Here is a 24,821-nt window from a genome sequence, read left to right on the forward strand (position 1 = left end):
GACGTCTCTAGTGACAAAAAAAAAACTACATGTTGATTTGACATGGAGAGAATTAAGCCTAAACCAACAAATACTCAACTCCTGATTCAACATCTAGAAGGACTTGTACTCAGACTAACACTACATCTCCACCGTGCAACGACAGAAATGGCAGATCTGTATTGCAGCTGAAAACTATAATACAAAACACAGCTAACTCGTAAAGAGTTCATAAAAATTAAAATAAAAAGTGCAGTAAACTCCTAAAGAGTAATAGACTTAAAATAAGAAACATGAACAAGCAACATGCCATTGTTCTATTTGGCTGAGATGGCGAGATCTCATAACCTATAGATATGTTACGTTGTTCCATGCTATCAATTAATAGCTGAAAACGTATTTTTGGTTTTTTTTAAATAAAAAAAAGTAATAATAAGGGAGGATGTTTCTTACACACGCACATTATAAAATGTTAGGGAAATTTGTATATGAAACCCCCAATCTACAAGTCAATGTCTTTTCTACTAGTTAGATCCGGTCTGCAATTATACCTTGTGATTTGTATGCCATGAGTGAACCCTTAAATTATTATAGAGGGGCAATGGCTTTGTTTTTTTAATTGAAGAAAAACAAAGATTGATATGGGTCTAGAAAAAAGGAAAAAATAAATAATTTTAACATAAAATAATGAGATGAAGTGAGTTGGGCTTATCCTCATTATGGGAATGTCGTTTTCTCTCATGGACTGCAAATTGACGGTCGGCTTTTCTTTGCAAAACCAAGCTTCCGACCGCCACGGTCGCTGCCTCCATCCATAAACCGTCAGGCAAGACGACCACAAACTCAAGCCTCAAGCGTTAGAACCTGACTGAGAAAATCCAAGCAGAGGCTCCAGATCCGAAGCGTTAACCCAGACACACCCTGATCACGCTAATCTTGTGCGAGCTTCCTCTTTTCAGACTTGCAGTGTTAAATTAAAAATAAAATAAAAAAAATTCAAAAAACGTGAATTTTCGTAACTGCCTGTCTCATTCTACCAATTAGACTGTATTAGTCTAATCCAGGCCATTAATCTCAGCCCTCCATCACCGTCAATCCCCATCGCACCTCGGAGAGACCGACGTGGTCGACGTCTTCACCTCCAGATTTCTAGTCGTTGACCGTTCAACCTTATCACTAGTATCATTCGTAACCTACTTAAATATTTTATTATTATTTTTAAATGAATAATAAGTGTTGTATTTTGCATACAAATTCATTTTTTATGGTGAGTTCTTATGTTACATTGTTATAATAAAAATCTTGGTTAGGGGCAATGAGCGTACCTCCGCTTCCTTACATCTGAGTTCAAATTCGGAGCTCCATTGTTATAAATTAGATTAATTAGATTTGAGTTCGAATTCGAACCTCCGTTGTTATAAATTAGATTAATTGGATATAAAAAAAAAAGTAAAACTCACATATTTATTTCTAAAAATTATGTAAAATTATTCTGTCTCTAAAAGTTAGAAAAAGAAAAGAGAAAGTTGAGATGAATTATGTTTTACTACACAAGAAAACATATTTCATAAAATGTTTCATAGACAAGAAGAAAGTAAAAATGTAGTCATCAATTGAGAGCCTTCCCTCATAATTTTTCTACCAAGTTCCCAACACAATCAATTACTTTTCCCTCTTTACTCAAAAACCACTTCACATATATGAACACACCCACCCAACAGTCACCCCACAAACACAAACACAAACACACACCCTTCCCTACTCCTCCTCACTCCTCACTCGCATTTCTTTCTAGAAGCAAACAACATCACCGAAAATGCTTCTCTTCCTCCCTCTCCTTCTGTCCCTCCTCTTCTCCCCACTCCCAACCCTTTCTGTCAACCAAGAAGGCCTCTACCTCCAGCACTTCAAAAACTTCCCTAGACGACCCAGACTCCACCCTCTCTTCATGGAACGACCACGACGTCACGCCGTGCTCCTGGTTCGGCGTCAAATGCGACGCCACCTCCAACGTCGTTCATTCCATCGACCTCTCCAGCAAAAACCTCGCCGGCCCTTTCCCCACCGTGCTCTGCCGCCTCCCCAACCTCACCTTCCTCTCTCTCTACAACAACTCCATCAACTCCACCCTCCCCCCCTCCCTCTCCACGTGTCAGCATCTCGAGCACCTCGACCTCGCTCAGAACCTCCTCACCGGTGCGCTCCCCAGCACCCTACCAGACCTCCCCAACCTCAAGTACCTCGACCTCACCGGCAACAATTTCTCCGGAGAAATTCCTGACACTTTCGGCCGCTTCCAAAAACTCGAGGTCCTCTCTCTGGTCTATAATCTCTTCGACAGCACCATCCCGCCGTTCCTCGGCAACATTTCCACCCTCAAAATGCTCAACCTCTCTTACAACCCGTTTCATCCGGGTCCGATCCCGCAGGAGCTCGGCAACTTGACGAACCTCGAGGTCCTCTGGCTCACCGAGTGTAACTTACGCGGCGAGATTCCCGACTCGCTGGGTCGACTCAAGAAGCTCACCGATTTGGACCTGGCCATCAACGACTTGAACGGCACGATTCCGGCTTCGCTCAGTGAGCTGACCAGCGTTGTTCAGATTGAGCTCTACAACAACTCGTTGACCGGAGAGTTGCCTCCCGGAATGTCGAACTTGACCCGGCTGAGGCTGCTCGACGCGTCCATGAACCAGCTGAGTGGGCAGATTCCGGACGAGTTGTGTCGGTTGCAGCTCGAAAGTCTCAACCTTTACGAGAACAATTTCGACGGGAGCTTGCCCGAGAGCATTGCGAACTCGCCCAATTTGTACGAGCTTAGACTCTTCCGAAACAAACTCACCGGCGAGTTGCCCCAAAATCTCGGGAAAAACTCGCCGCTGAAATGGCTTGACGTTTCGAGTAACCAGTTCTCGGGTAGCATCCCGCCGACTCTTTGCGAGAAGGGACAAACAGAAGAGATTCTGATGATACACAATTTTTTTTCCGGCGAGATTCCGGCAAGTTTGGGTGAGTGTCACAGCTTGACCCGGGTCCGATTGGGTCACAACCGGTTAAATGGGGAAGTTCCTGTGGGTTTTTGGGGGCTGCCTCACGTGTATTTGATGGAGCTCGTTGAGAATGAGCTTTCTGGGCCGATAGCGAAGACCATTGCCGGAGCGGCGAACCTCTCGCTTTTAATTATAGCGAAGAACAAGTTCACGGGTTCGATACCGGAGGAGATTGGAGGGGTCGAGAGTCTTATGGCGTTTTCTGGTGCCGAAAATGGGTTCAGTGGGCCTTTGCCACAGAGCATAGTGAGACTTGGGCAGCTTGGAACACTGGACCTTCACAATAACGAACTGTCTGGTGAGCTCCCAAATGGGATCCAATCTTGGACGAAGCTCAACGAGCTCAATTTGGCAAATAACCAGCTTTCTGGGAAAATCCCAGATGGGATTGGGAACTTAACGGTGCTTAATTACCTTGATCTTTCCCGGAATCGACTTTCCGGGAGAATCCCAGTTGGGTTGCAGAATATGAGACTCAATGTGTTCAATTTGTCCGACAATCGGCTTTCGGGTGAGCTCCCGCCTCTTTTTGCTAAGGAAATTTACAAAAATAGCTTTTTGGGAAACCCTGGTCTTTGTGGAGATTTGGAAGGGTTATGTGATTGCAGAGCCGAGGTGAAAAGCCAGGGGTATATATGGTTGCTGAGGTGCATCTTCATTCTAGCTGGTTTAGTCTTTGTTGTGGGTGTGGTTTGGTTTTACTTGAAGTACAAGAACTTCAAAAAGGCGAACAGAGCTATCGACAAGTCGAAATGGACTTTGATGTCGTTTCACAAACTGGGTTTTAGTGAGTATGAGATATTGGATTGCCTTGATGAAGATAATGTGATTGGCACTGGGGCATCTGGTAAAGTGTACAAGGTTGTTCTAGCCAGTGGAGAGGTTGTTGCGGTGAAGAAGCTATGGAGAGGGAAAGTAAAGGAGTGCGAGAATGACGATGTTGAGAAAGGTTGGGTCCAAGACGATGGCTTTGAGGCAGAGGTTGACACTTTGGGGAGGATTAGGCACAAAAACATTGTGAAGCTTTGGTGTTGTTGCACTGCTAGGGACTGCAAGCTCTTGGTTTACGAGTACATGCCAAACGGTAGTCTTGGTGATTTGCTGCATAGCAGTAAAGGAGGGTTGCTGGATTGGCCTACAAGGTATAAGATAGCTCTTGATGCTGCAGAGGGGCTTTCTTATCTGCACCATGATTGTGCTCCTGCAATTGTTCATAGAGATGTGAAATCAAACAACATCTTGTTGGATGGAGATTTCGGAGCACGAGTGGCAGATTTTGGAGTAGCCAAGGTGGTTGATGCAACTGGGAAAGGACCTAAATCTATGTCGGTCATTGCAGGTTCTTGTGGTTACATTGCTCCAGGTCAGTGAGTAAATTTCTATTCAAACTGCAGATAAAATTCTCTCGAATTTATGTTGTATTCATCTTCTTGTGGAAAGTTTAGATTTTGATGCTGAAATTTGATTGTGTTGTGCTCCATCATTCTTGAAGAGAAATGTGTGGTGCACGATATTTGTTCAAAACTCTTGCCAATATCTCCCATCACCTTCATATTGTCTAGTTAAAAATATTATTCTAGTATTCTAATCCTGTAAATGTAATCTTGCTGCAGAGTATGCTTACACCCTCAGAGTGAATGAAAAGAGTGATATCTACAGTTTCGGTGTGGTTATTCTGGAATTGGTTACTGGAAGACTCCCAGTTGATCCAGAGTTCGGAGAAAAGGACTTGGTGAAGTGGGTCTGCACCACTTTGGACCAGAAAGGAGTGGACCATGTAATTGACCCCAAACTTGACTCTTGTTATAAGGAAGAAGTTTGCAAGGTCCTCAATATTGGCCTCCTCTGCACCAGTCCTCTCCCAATTAATCGTCCATCTATGAGAAGGGTTGTGAAATTGCTGCAAGAAGTGGGCACAGAGAAACATCCCCAGACTGCCAAAAAAGAGGGGAAATTGTCACCCTACTACTATGAAGATACCTCAGATCATGGAAGTGTAGCTTGAGAAGTTTCATATATGGCCTGTTGCAAAGCATTGGTTATGGGGGAAGTTTTATATCTAAGCTTTATTTTATCAGTTTTTGAAGCTTTTTTGAAAGCTAACTTCCCAAATCGTTTTCACCCCCCCGTGGGTTTTGATCTCATAGCAAGCAAGGAGGGAAGAGAATATTGAGAGGAATTTCTTTTCGAGAAAGAGGAAAGTTATGAGGTTCTATACTGTAAAAATTGATTAACCACTAAAGTTTTTCATCTGCTAAGTTTAAGTAGCTACCAGCAAGCTGCAATGGCAGACCTCCTTGAAAGTGATGTATACACTGTTTAGTGATTGTGATTTGTCTCTGAAATCTCACTCAGGTGATATATGAAATGGGAATTCTGGCATTTATGAGCAACCCTTGTAGCTAGTAATATACTTTAATGAATTGTGATTTGTGACAATGTTTTGCGATTGTACACCTGGTTTGGTTTGCTGTGTGAGCCTAAGACAATGTTGCAGGTTTAAATATTTTTTACTATTCTCTGCAGTGACTTTTTTTAATTTAAAAAACCTCCTTTATGATTAGATTACTTTGATTCATTCATATAAGCAGAAGACAGCTATAAGCCTGTCTATTAGTATTAATAAGGTAGTTAGGTAAGAGTTGGCTCTCCTTCCTGGGTCCAATTCCAACTAAGTGAAAAGTGACCCTTGACTGTGCTGCCTCTCATTTTGCTGTACTTGACTCTAATAGGAAAATGAATGCCTCTCGTTTAGGAGGAGGAACATAACAGAGAGAGAGAGAGAGAGAGAGAGAGAGCTATTCAAAGTTGTGATTTTGTCTGGTAGTTGGTGGTGGTTTTGATTGCCCAGCAGAGGAAGATCTAGTTAAAGCTTAAAAAATGGCTCAATCAGAAGGTCTGGTGTGTAACCATAATCTATGCAAGGGTGGCCAAAGAGGAAAATTTACAGAGGTCTGCTCCTACGGTGAGCTATCATTAGTATATGCCCACATCGGCCTGGCCAGTCTATTTAATATGGCCCACGAATATTTGACATTGCAAGCAAACCCTATATCTATATCTATATACTTGAGTAGCTTTTAAGGGTACACTGCCCAAACTGTGTGTTCCCAGCAAATGCGTAGTAAATTGTGAGTTGTTCATCTTGTGAAGAAATTCCAAATCTGTGTTCCACTTTCAACCTTACATCAATGCGACACTGTCCAAGAGGGCCAAGAGAGCAGATGTAGGTCTCTGCAGTTATTAGAGTATATAACTGATCAACATCCCTTCCTAACTTTATTCATCACATTTAGTTACTGCATCAATGCACACCCCCACCTCCTCTGAGTAAATTTTGCTCTTTTTTTCTACTAGCTTGTTGCTTAGGCAATCCAACTTTAAACCTATTATATTACTATCTATTATTAGTCTAGCGACATTTCTCTTTCTCAAGTTCGATTCCGTCCTTTCCCAACCCAACTTGAGAAAAATGCAGTAGGCATAATAAAGTGACGAGGACATTTACTGAGGTAGGTGTGGTGTGGACCGAGTTGTTGGGGCAGGCTTTGTGAGTGGACTGGCTCTGAGTTTGGGTTAATTTTAGATATAGGTTAGCATTTACAGGTTAGTTACTAATTAATTATTGAGTTGACGAGCTAGTACTTGTTTCAACAATTTATGAACGATCAATTTCAATGTGCAGTTGTGCATGTTGTGCATGGTTTTACCTGTTACTTTATTATTTAGTTTTAATGGTTGCTTGCTTAGTCAAATTTTAACAAATTCCTACACCTAACATCTACTTATCAGTTCCAGCATAAACCCATCAAATTAACACACTTTTCAATCTCATAAAGAAAATTACGAATTAACGAAAAACAAAAAATTATTTATAAATCCGCAATGGTTAGTCAATATTTATAAATTCGTAATGATTATTCTTTTACTCTCTTAAAATGGGCCTGATAGAGCCCATAAAATATATCATATTTACTGGACCATTGGGCCTTCTCAAAATGAGAGTTGATAAGAACATTTGCCTAGCAAAGAATTTCTTAAATAAATAAAATAAAATAAAAAATATTAAGACCTCCACCATGTAAATAATTTTGTTTTGATTGTTTTATGGTGCATTATATTTCTGCTGTCCTATCAAGATATCTAATTATTCAGTCTTGAATTAACTCTTGGTTAGGTTCTCCTATTTTAGGAAGGGGTTCACGAATTGTTTGGTAAAATCAAGAAAACAAGGGGATAAAATAAAAACGAAAGAAGGAAAAGCTTCTTGACAAGACTGATTTATCCAAGCATTATTCTCAGTTGAAAAATTATTAAAATGGCGTTATGGATCAAAATCAACGATCTCTTTCAATATGAACACATACTCACTACAACTATTGACAAATGACTATTTAAATGGTGTGTATTAGACCGTAGAAGTGGTTCTACACTACTTAATGAGATTAAAAGTGTTTTTTGACAACCAAAAGCACTTATGACTTCGTTCGGCCAAAAAATTTAGAAGCGCTTTATGAAGAAGCAGTCTCAAACGAGCCTAAATAAGTTATGATGATTCAACAAGTGTGATATTTATATTGAGTACGAGTTTGTACAATTTTGAGGTATTATTTTCATTGTTAAGTTAATTGTAATCGTCACACGTAATTGAATTTACTAAAATTTCATTTAACATAAACAAATCATCATAGGCACAATCTAATCCTGCTCAAGTTCTGATTGAGAATTCCACTTTCAAAAGCTTTACTTCTTGGTAAGCATTTGATACAAATATTCAACTGATTTTGGGCTAGCAACCATATAGCCCTTCCTTTCTCACCTGTGCCGCTATCTTTTAACTTCTCACTTGTTTATTTATGCCAAACAAGACAAGAACAAATGAAAAATAATGGATTAGTGGATGACCCAAACCAAATGGATTGGTGAGTCACTTACTGTTTTAGAAATTTGAGATATTTAATTCTCTCAGCTCTTGACATGGCTAAATGTCTCTGTTAGCAGAGATTAAGGAAGCAAGGAAGGAACCACTATCATAAAGAGCTAAGCATGACAAAGCAACAGAATATTTAATTAAATCCCATAATTTATACTTTAGTTTTCCAGAAGTTTTCTTTAATCTATACTTGCAATCAGCTTTGTTTGAAAAATTAGAGGAGGAGGCCAACCATGAACCAACATAACTAAACAAGACCAAGACTTCCAAGTTTCTTACCAATCCACCACAATTTTCAAAGAAGATGCTATCTTTTTCTTTCCCATCTCTTTTCAAAATCTAGTTTATCTAGTTTGTGATCTTTCCAGCTTTCAAAGTCATATATATACATATGTAAGCCTATTTCCACACTCCACCTTTATAAACTAGCCAACCTCTTCCTCTCTCTTCCCTTTTTTCCCACTCAATTTGATCAGATCAGATCAGAGCAGAGCAGAGCAGCCATTTTTAAACATGAACCACAGTGAACATATTGCCTATCTTTTTGTCATAGCCCTCCTTTCCACATCTGTTGTTGTTCTTGGTGTTGTCCTTAGTCTCCTCCTCCTTTGCAAGAAAAAGCCAGTTCAATCCCAAGAAACAGTGACACCAATCAAGCCTAGTGCTCAGGTGTATCCACTAACCAATATAGATGCTGCCACAGATGGTTTCAATCATCGTAGGATCGTCGGCGAGGGCCGGTTGGGAACTGTCTATGCTGCCATATTTGAGAAAGGGGAGATAGCAGCAGTGAAAAGAATCCATTCTAGGCATGTTTTGAGCAATGCTGGTTTTGGATTTTCAAGAATACTTAGATCAATTTCTTCAGCTCAGCACCCTAATGTGGTACCAATAATTGGCTACTCAGAAGGGCCAGGTGAGAGAATCATAGTGATGGAGTTTGTAGGTATGGTGTGCTTAGATTTCTATCTGCATCAAAACCCAGAGGGGGCATCTTTGTTAGATTGGAACCACAGATTGAAAATTGCAGCAGGGGCAGCTAAAGGGCTTGAGTATTTGCATGAAGGAGTGGCACCAAATATAGTACATGGGTGTGTAAAGGCTTCGAACATTTTGATAGATGTAAATTTTTGTGCAAGGATTTGTGATTATGGGCTTTCATTTTTGGCACCCCAAGAGAAGAGAGGTCTAGTTGGGTATGTGGATGATGAGTATTGGAGAGGAAGTGGTGCTTGCAAGGAAAGTGATGTCTATGGATTTGGGATTGTTTTGTTAGAGCTTTTGAGCGGGAGGTTATGTGAGGAGGGGAGGCTTGTGAATTGGGCATTGCCACTGATTAAGGAAATGAGAATTAGTGAGCTTTTGGACCCCGGACTTGTCATTCCTGTTGATATTAGGGCTCTTGTCAGATTGGCAAAAGTTGCTTCTGCTTGTGTTGGAAATTCCAGAAAAAGCAGGCCTTCAATTTGTCAAGTGGCAACTATCTTGAGCAACTTGGAGATGGATTGAGTTGGGATTTTCATAGAAGTCAAAAGTGGAAAGCCATGAATTTCCGTTCTAAAAAAGTTGCTGTGATTAGTAAATGATGAGAATTGGGCACCACACCAACCGAGAATTGGGCACCACATTAGAGTTTCAACGTATAGTTTTCACACTTGTGAGTTATAGCTTGCATTGCATGTATGAAGGTGGGGTTTGTGGAAAGAAATGTTTGAAATGAGAGGTGGGAGGGACGGTGGGTTTTGTTTGTCTCGTGGGCTGTGAATTTGATCTTTTTTCCGTGTTGATTGAGATCTGTTGGTGCCGAAAGGGACCCAATTTTTTGTTCTCTCTCTTTCAATCAATTTCTCTGTCAAGTGTTTTATCGCTTGTCATTGCCTCATCATTTGACTAAACATCATGGCTAAATAAATAAATATATATATATATATATATTCTTTCAATAATCAAGTGGTCACATTTGTATATTCATGGTATGGTGGTTGGGTGTTCTCAACCGTCACGCTGAAAACTTTATGTCCATTCCATAAATTTATTTTATGTAACATATACTTTGTCTTTTGGCAGCATCTGAGGGGTGAAAAACAAAAAATTTCATCTCTAATCCCCTCTTTTTATAGTTGAGGTTTATCCACAAATTATACGGTTAGACAATTAATGTCAACATCCCGCTAGAACTACCGACAAGGAATGATGGGTAGAATGTGACAAAACGCGCGTAAAAAATAAAACAAATTTGAATGAGTAAAATGTATCCATTTATTTTTCAAAAATTAAACAAGGGAAAACAATAGTCTTAAACCTTAAGATATCATCGCGTGAACCTTAAGACATCGCATCTTGAATCTCAAAGTGTCGCGATGTCGATCTCTTAAGATATTGCTTTTATTTTATGGACTTGGTTGTCTTTTGGGCTAGTTGTTTCGTTGAGTTACCCGAAATAAAAAACTCATCGACATCTTGGGCTGACGGCCCATGCTACATGTGAAAGATGGACTCAGAGCTGAAGTATTGGGCCTGAGTTGGGCTTTGCAAACTCCCTAGCATGGCCAGTGAGCTCGATGTGTCTGGACTAAGAGGCCTTTCCTGAAGCTCCTTGTGGTAATGGCAGCTCAATGGGTTGGAAAAACAATAACAATTCAACAAACAATCCAAAGGAAAAGCCAAAAAAAAAGTTTCATTATTTTTATTGTTCGATGATAAATTAATGATTTATAAGAATATTTCTCACGATCAACATTTATTATTTAATTCCTCCTTAACAACCATATCATCAAGGCTCCTAGAAAATAAGAAGAAGAAGAAGTAAAAAAACTATTAGTCTTAATCCAAGTCAAGTCTCCTTGTCATCTTCAATTGACGAATTGGTAATTTACATTGACAATTGGTGTACCTTTTTCAATGTATTTTCATCATGTAATAGTAAAAAGCAATTGCTTCCCAAAAGTAACCCAGATGGTGCAAAAGTCGTTGATTCTGTGCAATTGTTCTCATTATGAACAGTTTCACTGTATTTTCTTATCCAAAAATATATATATATATATATATATATATTCATAGACTTGACTATGACCTTAATGTCAGTAGCGGACCATAAAGTTTCCCGCACACAAGAAATTTTTGAATCAGTAAATCGTTTATACCGTGATGTTATCAATTCATGTGTTATAATATGAGGCACGCAATTATTGACATGTAAAAACAAAGTATATTAAAGGTGATGTCTAAACAAAATGACGGACAAGTAGAAGAGGAGACCCCTTTCCACATCGGGAAACAACTTGACAAAGTCCCAAATCCCTAACCCATACGTTACTGATAACAAAAACAAAATATCCCAAAGGGTAAAGCTTCATGCTTAAGCTTTCTGTTGCGTGGCTTCTCTAAGAAGCTCAGATATGTACATGTCGGCTGGTACAAGAAATATACACGCGGGGCAAAGCAATTACCCTCTACAATCATGTCCTTCTCTTCTAGTTGCAACGGCCAGTAAGACAAGTCCATCTGGCAAAGCGTTGACGTGGCATATGGCGATTGGTATGGTTAAGTTGCAGCAGTTGGCAATGGAGACGGATGTAGTGGATTGTTTGCTAAAATCAAATAAATATATATATATATGACGGTGAAAATCGTAGACTCGTAGTCGTGCAGCCTAAGCCAAAAGTGACATGTCCGCATACCAAATTCTCTGATTTATTTGTTGTTACATACATTGAAAAGGATCTGCATAATTAATTTTCCAAAATTAACAAGAGTGATTACGAAATGATTTGCAGCGCGCGCTTGACATAATACATCACAATATTTATAACATTGATTAATTACTGCAGAGACAGAAGGCATTTTTATCAAAAGCTCCATCCAACCACCTCTCCATCTGAAGATGTCTTGTTTTCTTTTTCTTAAATATTTGTTTTCTTTCAGAGAGAGAGAGAGAGAGAGAGAGAGAGAGAGAGAGGAGAAGGAGACAGTGATTCTTTGCTTGACATAAGAAGTCTACGTGAAGAAAGGGAGAAATGGGGAATATATACAACAGAACAGAGGTTGGTATTTTGTATAAATATAAGTATATGTAGTTTGATTTTGAGTTGGTTCGTATGTAGGTGTCTCTGTGAAATGAAATGTATATATTTATATATCTTTAGGGACACTCTAGGTTGACACTGCAGCTAAAGTCCCAACCCCAACCCCAAACCCAAACCCTATCTCTCTCTCTCTCTCTCTCTCTAAAGAGGTAAAACGTCTTAGAATCAGGTTGCCCCCTCTCCACTCTAGCCACCCTTCTTTTTTTCTTTTCTTTTCTTTTCTGTGTTTTAACAATTAATAGGTTTGTTATTTACTTGTTTATAATTAACTTCCTTAAGTAATTTTTGTAATTTATAATTTGAACACTTGTTTTAGACAGGCAGAAAGACACAATAAATAAAAATAAAAAAGGCGACCAATTAGCTATAAGACTACATGGATTCTATTGTGCAAGCGTATATACAGAAGCAAAACCAAACTTGACGTCCAAGCAACCTTTGCTATTTCTAGAAAATTCATTCCTCTCTCCGTTCTTTATTTTATAGCTTAACTAGCTCTCTAACCTTTGTTCTACTTCTCTCTCTTCTCTCTCCCTCTCCCTATCTCATTTTTTATGGAGGCGGTTCTTCGCAAAGAGATAATAATATCATAGCAGGAGGAGAAAAAAGATCAAATGGGACAAAGATCAAATTCCAATACTATTATTCCGTCTCAAACATCAATATTCAAGAAGAAGATGAGCAAAAAAGTGGTTAAGGAAAACGTGGTTTAAAAGTGACAAGCTTGGTTTGCTTGTCTGCTTTGCTTGCTTTAAGTGTTTTCAGTTTTTGTTTTTGGGTTTGCTTAATTTTGTGTGTGTGTGAGAGAGAGAGAGAGAGAGAGAAAGAGTTGTGTGTATTTGGAAGAGGTGGAGGAAATTACAAGAAAGCTTGGGGTTTGGGATGAGCCTCAGAGCAAAAACGGCAGAGAGATCATGACATGGTGCAATGACTCAGACGACGAGAGGGCCATTCAGATTATCACCCCTCCTCCCCCTCCTCCTCCTTCTCATAACAATAACGAATTTCGGAACATAACATGCCCCTCTTGTGGCCACCACATAGAATTCCAAGACCAGGTATTTAAACTTATAACTTATTTTAGTTCTTTGTTGAACTAAATTTTAATTCATATGATTTTTAATTAATTACATGAATGAATTGTTTGGTATTAAGTTTTGATTTGTTTTTGTTTTTGTTTATGTGATGTTTTAGGCAGGGATTCATGATTTGCCTGGACTACCAGCAGGGGTGAAATTTGATCCAACTGACCAAGAAATTCTTCAACACTTGGAGGCAAAAGTGCTGTCTGATACCAGAAAGCTTCATCCTCTCATTGATGAATTCATACCAACCCTTGAGGGGGAGAATGGGATTTGCTATACTCACCCAGAAAAGCTACCAGGTAATATTTATTTTTATTTTCATTTTTGGAAAACTTTTTATTTTTAACCCTATCTAGAAACAATAATGAAGACACTAATTATCACGGGCGTCTCTCATTCATTTGATTCCAAACTTGACAGGTTTAATTTCTTGGTATTCAAATCGTAATTGTATGGGATTGGGACTACTTAACCAAAGAGACTCACAGATACTTATTCTTTTTTCTTTTTTTGAAAGATACTTGAGATTTTATATTTTCCACCTGTTTCATTTTCCCAAAGAATATTGTTTTTTTTTTTGGGAGGTATGTACGTCTCTATTTTTAGATGTCACAATTGAAACAAACATATAACCAGCACATGGGTTTGCTTGCTTCTCCTTCTTAAATCATTCAATTTGGTATGCTTGTGTTTCTTAACTTTTTCTTTTCAAGCATGTTATTTGCATGTGAATGCATAGAGGTTGGCTATGCATATATGGATCCTAACACCAAACGCAATCGCATATATAGATATAGATATAGAGCCTCGGTTCTCTTATATATATAGACCATGTAAACCTCCATGTTAAAATTCCTTGGCTCAATTTGCATGTTAAATCTTTAATTTCCATCTGGCATTTTATGGACTAATTTGTTCTACTTAATTACCCTTCAAATTGCGTTTTCAATATGTCGATATCTTCAATTTCTCTCAATGTGTATGTGACTTACAAGTTATAATTACAATTCTCTCCAAGTGATAAAAATGCAACACATTTTGTTTGGACATCCTGTCTGACGTCCATGCAGGAGTGAACAAAGATGGACAAATCCGGCACTTCTTTCACCGGCCCTCCAAGGCATACACAACCGGGACTCGAAAGCGAAGGAAGGTTCACACCGAAGAAGATGGAAGCGAGACGAGGTGGCACAAGACAGGAAAGACAAGGCCAGTCCTTGTTGGTGGAGCAGTTAAGGGTTTCAAGAAGATCCTGGTCCTCTACACCAACTACGGAAGGCAAAGGAAGCCCGAAAAGACCAATTGGGTGATGCACCAATACCACCTTGGCAACAATGAAGAAGAGAAAGATGGGGAGCTGGTGGTCTCAAAAGTCTTTTACCAAACACAGCCCAGGCAATGTGGTTCAAGCATCAAAGATGTTCCAATGTTTGATCACCACAAAGGTGTGAATATAAGAAGTGGGCATGGGCATGATCCTCTTCCTATAGCAAAGAAGGCTGGCCTTGTGGAGTATTATAATCCTGGAGGAGGTTTTATTAATTATGATCACCATAATCTTCATAACCAGGGGGGACATAATAGAGAAAGCCCACCTCAACTAATCCCGAATTTAGTTGTCCAAGGTGACGGGTCTTCGTTTATTCGATTAACTGCAGATGCAAGCAAAGGAAAGCTTGAGAGAAAATAGTCCATGGGTGGCCATGGATGTTGGATGTTGGATATTGGATATTGGATATGGACGGAAGAGCTTTTTCAGTTGAGGTAGCTTTATATATAGCTAGGGCAGCAATGACAATGACTCTCTCATGGTGGTGGTGGTTGGTGTTGCTGTGTAAAAGTTTTACTACTCATGATGATCAAATAAGTTATTACAAGATTGAGATTTTTTATAACCAAAAAAAAAATATATTATACATACACACAAAATTATATTGGATATGTTTAACTACTTATATTAATATTATACTGTGATCCTGAAGTTTATGATGACCAGTTGATCGGGGATTAGATAGGATAATGATGTTTTTCTTTTCTTTTGGAACTGTACAGACATGATTATACAAACTTGTATATCTAATTTGTCTGATACGACACGTGAGTTTTATCATTAGGTTTATGATTTGCTCTGTGGATTAAGTACTATTCTCTTAAAATTGTTCATGAAAGTGCATATACTTTGTAGTAAAACTCCGTTGTTATTGCGGTTGGAGTTCAGGGTTACCACTCATCTTGCACACTTGCTATAATAAAGATTTTATAAATAAATAAAAGTAGAAAGGTTTTACATGAAGAAGAAAACCGTGAGGGGAAATAGAACTTAGAGTTGTTGGCCAATATTTTTATAATGGGAAATATTTTCTATAAAAGAATTAGATATGTTACAAGACACGTTGTGACTGGGAATTTGAGTCACACATTCAACTAAGCTTATACCTAGTTAAAGAGTCTAATGTGTAAGCATTTCCCATGTTTGATTCATGAGAAAGGAGGCTTGGGGAGAGGAAATCAATTGTTTTTCCATGTCTGGTAAATCCAGGCATGAGAAATCATTGCTTTGCACATGAGAAAGTAAGGGGGAAAATGAAGTTATTCTCGGTTTTGTTTTTCTTCTTATGGGAAAGTTTGGAAAAATGAGACAACATTAAGTACACATTTTTCATGATCATAGTGTCCTAATTAACAATTTAGAATTACAATATAGCATTCAATGCAAACAAAATTTATATTTCATATGGGTATAATCAACGGCAGACCCAGGAATTTTTCAGCGGAAGTGCAATTTTTAAAAGCTAAGAGCTCAAAAAAAAAAAATTAAACAAAATTGGCATTTGCTCAAGAAAAAATATATATGCATCTGACTTACTTTGATGCATACACACTTTGATGAAATTGGGTGATGTTAATGAATTCCCAAAACTCAATTAAATAAAGACAACTCTTAATTAAAACTCCAATTAAGTAAGATGAATTATTAAAACCCAAAACCCAACTAAAACCCTATAGAAGCCCATGAAATGGCCCATCTGGTTTTGTGTGTGTGTGTTTTTTGTATTTTTAAATCCTAGTCCAAAACGATGTCGTTTTGACCAGGCTTCATTAAAAAAAAATTGCGCAGCAGCGCAGAACCAGATCTCTTGCACATTTCATCGAACAGGTTGCGTGCTTCTCTAGTCCGAGCAGAGGTGCAACTCCAGCAGCTCTTATGGAGTTTTCTGGTGACCGGAGGTGCATGTGCACCTCCTTGCGCTTGCACAGATCCGCCACTGGATATAATTGAAAAATTAAATAAACTTTGTTTTACATTCATATACAAACCAAACATGTTAAAGAAAATAAAGTGGTATTTCTTGATTATTTTCCCAAGATTATCAAACATGGAAAACGAGTCTTCATTTCTCTCTTGAGAAATGACATGAAAGTGATTTATCCTCAAAGTCATTCCATGAACCAAATAGCGCCTAAGAAGGTGTAGTAGGTCTTGGAAGACCACGGGGACAGACAGGGCAAGGTTGTATACGAGTAATATCTATGACAATGGACGTGCCAAATATTTCATCATACATGCAGCCATTGAGAGAAAGCAGTAGGAAATTTGTCAAGTATTTCATCATTCATTTTGGTTGACAGGAATTTTCAAAAGTTGAATAAATTGGTTTGATCATGAATCGGTTCTATAATTCCATTAGTCAAGTATTTATGCTTTAATGAAATTAGGAGGAAATAAATCATATTATCTGTTTCTGGACTGCTTTTCATTATTAGTTTGCAAAATACTGACTTGAGTTGTTGAACACTCGATATTCAATAACAAATAAAATTAACACTCTTTTTAAAAAATAATTGTATGCCAAGCAGCAAGAGCACCAAAAGAAACTAAAAATTATCATTAAACAACACACACAGCACAAAATGAAACTAAACCTACCCGGCACCTGGACTTACAATTCATTCTTCAAACAGCAATACACTACCAAGTTTTTGCCCACAAAACACAAAGAAGTTAGCTGACAAACACATAATAGATCGCCATACAGGCGCATGGTAGACCACTGCAAGCAACACCAAAACAACATGCCCACACGTGGAATTCTTGGAGGGAGACGAAAATTAAAAAGAAAACATAAATATAGGCAAATTACCGATAGGTCACCTAACGAGCAGCTGATGTCAGTAGCCTAAAACACTAATATTTCAACCATTTTGTAGTTACACTAGAATAACAGATAGTTTTTGCACCAATTCTGGTGAGATCTATCATAAAACCAAACCATCGGGAACTTGAAGCTCTTGCTAGCTAGGTCCTGAACTAATTCAGGGCGACGACTACCTGTGTAGATTATACATTACCCTCCTGCACAAGAGCTTCAACTGGTCATGATTTCTGAAGCATACAGCTCTCGTACAGTTCAAGCCATTCTCTTTTGCTAGCACCAGTTCTCATATCCAGCACTTGGGCACCAAAATTATGTTTTGTGAGTTCTTGCTTAATTTTTGTGACAGTGAACTTTCTATAGTCTTCCGAGTTAGTTTGCTGACTGCGGGTATCCTCATCTCCCTTGAATACCGAACCACCATCTTCAGCTTGTGTGCGCTTTAGAGGGCTAGTAGTACTTCTAGACCTCTTATTTACTCTTACAATCCGGTCACTCATCTCCATGTCTTGAACGGAGTCCATGCCCATTTCATAGTCATCTACCCTCGAGCGTTTCCCGTGGGAAGCAGTCTTTAGCTTGCTATCCAGTGCTGTTTCATTCAGCCGAACAGAAGTCAACTCTTGCTGGAGTGAATCAAGTTTTGCCTGTGCAGCTTGTAGCTGAAGAGACAGGGAGTCTGCCCTATTGTTTGCATCTGCATGTGCTGCACGCTCACTGTCCAGGAGGCCTTGAAGGACGTGAACAGTACTAGTTCTCTGCTCGTTATTTGATTTTAATAGTGATTCTATTTCCTTCTCTCTTTCTTCAACTCTTGCCTCCAGCAGAGCAACTTTTGAATGAGCTCCCATCTCTGATACACGAATTCTCTCCAACTCATCATCCAAGTCTCTTTTTTCCCTTTGTAAAGTTTCAATATGCCTCTCAGCCCTCTCAATTTGGGCCAATCTTTCCATTGCCAGCTTCTGCATCTCACTCTTTTCCTTTTGAGCAATATCTGCTTGCGCTCGTGCTTTATCAGCAATGTCAGTCGCTCTTGTGGCTTCTTTTTCAGCAATTTTACACCTTTCTTGGACTTCATCAAGTCTTTTTATTTCAGATTCGTACTTCTGCCCCAGATAGATCTTCTCCTGCTCCAGTATCTTTTTTTCTCTCTCAAATGAGTGGGCCTTGGCATTTGCAGCTTCTAATTTTTGACTTAACTCCTTGATTTCAAGCTTCATCGATGATATTTCAGTGTCATAACTATCTACTTTCGATTTGGCAGTCTGCAAAGAATGTGTAATAGTCAAGTACCACACCATTGATAAATACATACGTTGAAAAGAAACCACAAAAGAAAAGCAAATATGTGCAAAATAAGGATTCTTCTTTATCCAAATTTCAATGATTTCCATAGGGCTCTATCTACTTCGGATAATTGATGTTTTACATAATGCCTATGAGCTTTAGCTCAACTGGCATTGGGACGGGTGGCTAAAAGGTATAGGTCTTAAGTTCAAATCTGATCTAAGCACCCAAAAAAATAGCAGACAGATGATATGTGTTATCTATACCAAAAAAGCTTGTAGATAATCAAATTATAAACAAGTGGAAAACAAAGACCATGAAAAACTTCCAAGACAAAAAATGAGGCTCCTGATATAGTAAAATTTAACCCTCCAAAGCTGCTCCATTGAATATGTAAGAGCAGTTTCCCAGGCCAAATGTATTTTTCTGACTGAATCACATGCCATTAACCCAACTGCTAACCTCCCAACAGTGTGTATCAATAAGCATACACACAACACTGCATAACCATTTGATGTGGCAATTTATGACACAAGTACAAGATTCTAACCAAATGATGCGGCAATTTATGACATGCGTGTTTTCCACTTGCAAATGGAGGAGAGAGAGAGAGAGAGAGAGAAGGGTACATAAAAGATTCTAACAAAGTATGAAGATTCAAACTCACCTTCAGTTCTAGTCTTAGAGTTGTCAAGCACTGCTCAGCATATTCAATCTTTGCCGCCTTATCCTTTATTTCATCCTCCTAAATATTTATCGACAAGGAAAACAAATAAAAAATCCATAGGAAACTAGAGAATTGGAGTATGCATTTAGGTGCCTCTGTGTGTGTGTGTGTGAGAGAGAGAGAGAGAGAGAGACAGAAAGAGAGGATCACCTTCTCAGCCAAACTACTAGCAAATTCTTCCCTCAAAGCATCTTCTCTCTTTTGTGTTTCCTTATTCGAACGTTCTTGGACAATTGCAGCCTTCTCTAGAGCAGCTTTTGCTTCTCTATAAGCAATGTCATATTTGCGTTTCCACTCCTGAGCCTCCTCTTGAGCAGACTGAGCCTGTTCCCGAGCAGCAGCCAGCCTTGCTTCACCAGCACTGCATCGGGACTTGAGAATTGCAATTTCAGAACTAGCTTGGTCTTCCTCAGCCTTCTGCTTTGATATGACCTGTTCGTATTTTCTTTTCCACTCTAAGGATTCTTGCTTTGCAGAATCCAATGTTTTAACTAAGCTAGAACATCTCTCACCCAGTGAGCTGGAATTACTCTGTAAGTTATTAATGCGGCCCATATATTCATCAGCTAACTTCTTCTTGTCGTTGATAGCATCCTCATAACGCTTCAGATATTCAGACTTAGACTTCTCACTAGACTCCAGCTGCTTGTTCAGTAACCCCAACTTATCTTCTATTGAGCGGCATCTCAACATGAGGGTACTCTTCTCTGATCCAGCTTGGTCAATCAGTCTCTTGGCAAGGTCAAGTATTGGACCTTCCAAACTGTGAATTTGGATTGCATGCAATAAACATTAATATGCACTCATACATTAATAATTAATTATAATTAATTATAAATGGATAAAAATTAAAGACAACAGACAAACCTCTTTTGTAAGAAACTGGTCAGTTTCTGCCATTTTGTGGGACCATGACTTGCTGCTTCATAGTCGGTTAGAAGACCATCAAGAACCTAGAAAACAAAATCACAGTTGAAAATGAAAAAAAAAGTCAATTAAAATGTTAAAAGACATCAGGGGCAAGCAACTGTTGCTTACCTTCAGAACATTATCAATATTAGCATCACTAGCATGGCAAGCTATTCTCAGTTTCCTTTCCATGCTTTGTATAGAATTTGAACATTGCAACTCTGCCTCCATATATGCATTCCTTTTACAATCCTGCATGAGTACCCAATTTAAACAAATAAGACCGGTGTATGAGAGATGAGCTAATAAGATATACACATCCATATATACTGTCAACAAACTATTTATTATCACAAAGAATTCAATTATATCTGAGGCAAGAACACTTAAGATTCTGATCTTTTTATTCTGGCAATACAATCTCAAAAGAAAAGAGATATTCAATATATGCACAGTGTGCATGTATATGCACCATATGCATGTGTGTGGGTGCTTTTGCTTCTAGGTGTGTCTTTGATTCTAAGTGGCCGAGGTCAATTGAAAAACAAATTGTTTTTCCCTTCAGTTCTAACTGCGCCCACATCCTACTAAAACTAAAGTTCGTCTTATCTAGTACTCTACCTCAAACTCCTTTTTCAGCTTTTTGTGGAGCTCCGCCTCGTATTTCTTCCTTGCTGAACCAACCCCTACAGCACCATCATTAAATGCAGCCAATGATTTTTGAACTGCCTTTTCATGCGCTTCCCTGAATGCAGCCTACAACATCTGGAATTAGAAACAAGAAAAATCATCAATAATTAAGGCGCAATTAACAACTTACTTCTTCGGGATCTTTTGGACGGTGAAAAGCGGACTTATACACCTCAAGAGCATAATCATATGCTGTTCGGCACCCATCTTCTTCGACACTCTGGAGAGCAAGATTAACAGAATCACATGATGCCTCAGAAATTTTTAGTCAGAGTTGTTTCAGAGTCAGTTTCTTATCGAACCTCTATTCTGTATGAAGTTTGAGATCCAAAAGGGTTATTTTATTATTGTATTCTCCATTGTTGTAGTTTAAAATGAAAACAGAACATCCACTTCAACATATACTGTCTCCAGATAAGACACAGGGCAACGTATTTATGTAACCTCAATGAAACAAGACAAAGAAACTAACCAAGACCAAAATTTATATAGCACATCTAATTCAAGTTGGTTGGTCACTCCTTTATTGGATATTCAAAACTTCCACTTTTTTCCAGTTAGAAACTAAAATTCTGTTATAACTTTTATACAGAAGGAAAATCTTATCATGGATAAAAACTAATAATTTAAAGCCTACTGCAAACCACCCAAAAAGACAGTTCAAGGAGAACACAAACCTGCCATGAAGAGGATATGGTAGGCACCGCTCCTTTATTTAGAGCATCAAGATAAGACTGTGTGATGCCAACTAGAACTGGACCCGTCATCATAGTTGCCCCAACTTGCTTGGGCCTTGTTCTTTCAAAAACAAACCTTGTCAATGCGTCTAGCCCAGATCTAAATTCAGGCCTTAATTTGTCCAACTGCATTAGAAAAACTTAACCTTCAACACAACTAAATATCAATAAAGAAAGAAACAAATTTGAGTTCATGACCAACAAGGGAGAGATCAAAGACAACAGTAAGTTGCTGACCTGAATTTCGTCAAGTCTCTGTAGATCATGTTCGTTGTTCAAAGGCCGTACAAGGGTGAAGCATTCTCTATCTGGAAATAGAGCTCGAATGGAGGCTCGTATCTATATTGGTCATTCATAGTGTAGAATAAGCACCTCCAAGTCCAACAGACATAGATAACATAATTCAAGAGTAGCAGTGCTCAATGTGCCTAGAATGTCATAAATGGCTAACAAGCATATATCTAAAAGCAGATAATGCCAGTTCAACAATACATGTATGAATTGGCACGCAAATCCTTGAAAATAAAAGGTCAAGATTGCTCTCTCTCTCTGATAAATAAAATATGCAGAAATCTTCTCAAACGAACTAAGAAGAACCAGATAAATACCTCATTTTTTGCAACTACATCCCTTTTTCTGTCATCAACTGGCTTCAAAGCAAGCTCCAGATAGTCACGGGGTGTTATCCTTCCACTATCCTCAGATAAATCCAGATAGAAGTCCTGAAACCAAGGCAATGTAAATTACCGCAAATGGAAAGCCACATAACATATTCTACTAAATACACCATGTATTCATATGACGATAACAAACAAAATAACCACAACAGAGGAACCATTATCATAAGAATAACAGGATTACAATAATTATTGTAGTTGATGGCACAAATATTAAAGAAACAAGTTAATTCAAAACCAATTACCCTTAAGAGCCACACAAAGATTGGAGAGAACTGCCCAATTTCAGAAGCTGTCGTTCCTCCAGAGGCTTTAACACGTATATGTTTAGTCATTTGAGTGACAAGAGAGATACGATCGAGTGAACCTTCATCTATACCACCCATCTAAAAGAAAAGGAAAGTAAATTATGAAGAAGAAACTATAGAGCATATTCAAAGAGGAAGGATCAAAGTCTCAGCAAAAGTTTTCTAACCTGGTTGTAAATAAACATGCTAGATAAGAGAACAGCCAAGGAAAATATCTGTGTGCTGTATGTTTCCTGTCAGATGAAAGTAAGTCATAAGTACTACAATCAGCTTATTAAGTCTTATTGGTTACAAAACCAGTAGAATGGATAATGAAAATTATCATAATTATAAAAGAAGTAGACACTAATATGTTGCTAAGTAAGGGAATGAATGCTAACCGTCTGATCAAAGGCATCTATTCCTTCAGTATCCAATAGTAATAGATTGTATTCAGTTCCATCAAGAGCAGTTCTCTTAAAGGGTGCACTCCATAGCCATAGCCCTTTCGTACATGGGCGATGCGTAGATGCTACTTGAAATCCACCACTTCTTCCAAGAAGCTACAAGAGAGAAATACAAACATAAATATCTTTATTACTTAAAGCAACATTGAACTGGTGGGGAAGCAACAGTAGAGTAAGCTTAGTGGTCAGAAATTCATTGAGAGAGAGATGATCAGAAAAGGTAAATGTTTTAATCATTAGGCCCCACTTTAATATCTTGAAGTTAATCAATGATTCACACCCCAGTTTTGGTTGCAAGAACATGTAAATGAAAATTCGCATCTAACACAACAATATTGCCCATGGACAATACATGCATCCATGTATTAGAATAGATTACACTTGAACATTGTTGCGGAAAAGATGGTTTAGGTTAACTATGACAATTCCAAGAACTGAGAATTAATCAGAAACAAATACACGGTAGTTCCAGCAGCGAAAACACAAAAACTGAAGTAGGCCTACAATTTATACACTTCACGCAATTCCCTAGTCCTCTACAATTCCCTTCGGAAAGCAGATTCTACAATTCGTACAATCATAAACCCTAGACTTCACAAGCAAAAAACAAACCCCCAGAGAAAGAAGAAAAAAAGAAGAAGTTTCCACTATCATTTCTTCCGAAAATTGAGACAAAAAGGACGATAGTTTTACCTGGTTTAGAATGAAGCTCTTGCCCTGGCGAGCACGGCCACAGACGGCGACTATACCGATAGGTTCCTTCACGAGCTGGAGCATGGATACCGCTTCCTGATCCATCCTAAACTTTCCATTGTCGTCGCAGTAAACGAGTCGTATCGGCCTCGGCGGACCGGTCACCGGCGCCGACGATCGCGACGACGGTGAGGGAGAGAACGACGGGGTGGGAGGTGAAGAATCGGAGGAAGCATCTCTTCCTCTGAAGAACCTCCTCATGCTTTAACGTTGCTCCTGGTTCTTATTTCGCCTTGCGAACTTTGCTTCTCCTGAGATTTCTATTTCACTTTACTGCGAACAGAGAGAGAGAGAGCCGAGGGTTTAAAATTTGGGGAGGGAAAGGAGGTCGAGGTTTTTGGGCTTTACAGAGGAGCGAGACGGAGGGCGCGTCAAATTACGATCATGGGACTGTTTGTCATGGCGATGAATCTGGCGATTGAGTTATGAGAAGGGCTTTTTCGTATTTGTAGGTGAAGGAGGTGGACCTCGAAGCGGAACGACAGCGTGTTAATAAAGCTAACTTTGCAGTCGGCTGCTATGCTATTTCCTTTTCCTTTTAAATTGGAAGGCCAGACCGTTACTATTACTTTTTGTTTCGTTTTTCGATACAATTGTAACCCAAGATCTATTCGACCCAAACCAACAAAGCACAAATAGGCCTCGGCCTCATTCCATGGGCTGACAAATTGATTTATACGAGGCCCACACAAATGCTAAGACCCAGTCTACATGTCCACTTGTCAATCCATCAACGAAACCAGCTGACTAATTTGGGCTGGGCTGGGCTTCGCTTTGTTCGGGGGAAGGTTGGGCATGGAATTGGGTTAGGATTAGGGTTGTGTGCCCGAGTTGATTCGCCATCCAATCTCTATAAGTAGCCGTAATTTTTGCTAAAAGACCTAGAAATTTGGTATTTAAGCTCATTTTTTTATATAAGCGACATTAGATGAGGAAGATTTGAATACATGAGATTGGGTACAGGTCAATCACTTGAGTTACAATTTTCTTACTATCTA

General features: G+C 38.9%; 4 protein-coding genes across 5 annotated transcripts; 3 read left to right on the forward strand and 1 right to left on the reverse strand.

The window, feature by feature from the left end:
- The first annotated feature begins 1,674 nt into the window (after positions 1–1,674).
- Positions 1,675–5,468, forward strand: LOC103324821 (HAESA-like 1). The gene is made up of 2 exons (XM_008226933.2): positions 1,675–4,392; positions 4,643–5,468. Exons 1-2 carry the CDS (start codon positions 1,680–1,682, stop codon positions 5,032–5,034), a joined length of 3,105 nt encoding a protein of 1,034 aa, XP_008225155.2. The 5' UTR covers positions 1,675–1,679; the 3' UTR covers positions 5,035–5,468.
- A 2,578-nt stretch (positions 5,469–8,046) lies between these two features.
- Positions 8,047–9,844, forward strand: LOC103324822 (Protein kinase superfamily protein). The gene has a single exon (XM_008226934.3). It carries the CDS (start codon positions 8,476–8,478, stop codon positions 9,469–9,471), a length of 996 nt encoding a protein of 331 aa, XP_008225156.1. The 5' UTR covers positions 8,047–8,475; the 3' UTR covers positions 9,472–9,844.
- A 2,019-nt stretch (positions 9,845–11,863) lies between these two features.
- Positions 11,864–15,251, forward strand: NAC073 (NAC domain containing protein 73). 2 transcript variants are annotated; one of them, XM_089048517.1, is made up of 4 exons: positions 11,864–12,005; positions 12,608–13,105; positions 13,242–13,431; positions 14,203–15,251. In XM_089048517.1, exons 2-4 carry the CDS (start codon positions 12,962–12,964, stop codon positions 14,820–14,822), a joined length of 954 nt encoding a protein of 317 aa, XP_088904643.1. In that variant the 5' UTR covers positions 11,864–12,005; positions 12,608–12,961; the 3' UTR covers positions 14,823–15,251. The 2 variants fall into 2 exon arrangements, with proteins under 2 accessions (XP_088904643.1, XP_008225157.1); XM_008226935.2 differs by lacking the exon at positions 11,864–12,005 and having other exon boundaries at positions 12,055–13,105.
- A 1,684-nt stretch (positions 15,252–16,935) lies between these two features.
- LOC103324824 (Guanylate-binding family protein) lies at positions 16,936–24,243 on the reverse strand. Its single transcript, XM_008226936.2, has 14 exons — positions 23,764–24,243; positions 23,005–23,166; positions 22,792–22,857; positions 22,562–22,702; positions 22,248–22,361; positions 21,877–21,978; positions 21,580–21,765; positions 21,033–21,122; positions 20,834–20,968; positions 20,342–20,464; positions 20,171–20,256; positions 19,454–20,066; positions 19,244–19,321; positions 16,936–18,554 (listed from the first exon to the last, which is right to left on the reverse strand). The coding sequence occupies exons 1-14, from the start codon at positions 24,022–24,024 to the stop codon at positions 17,508–17,510; spliced, it is 3,204 nt and encodes a 1,067-aa protein (XP_008225158.2). The 5' UTR covers positions 24,025–24,243; the 3' UTR covers positions 16,936–17,507.
- Positions 24,244–24,821: the final 578 nt, after the last annotated feature.

This window comes from Prunus mume, linkage group LG3 (genome assembly GCF_029339155.1).
Source record: "Prunus mume cultivar Tortuosa linkage group LG3, ASM2933915v1, whole genome shotgun sequence".
Taxonomy (NCBI): domain Eukaryota; kingdom Viridiplantae; phylum Streptophyta; class Magnoliopsida; order Rosales; family Rosaceae; genus Prunus; species Prunus mume.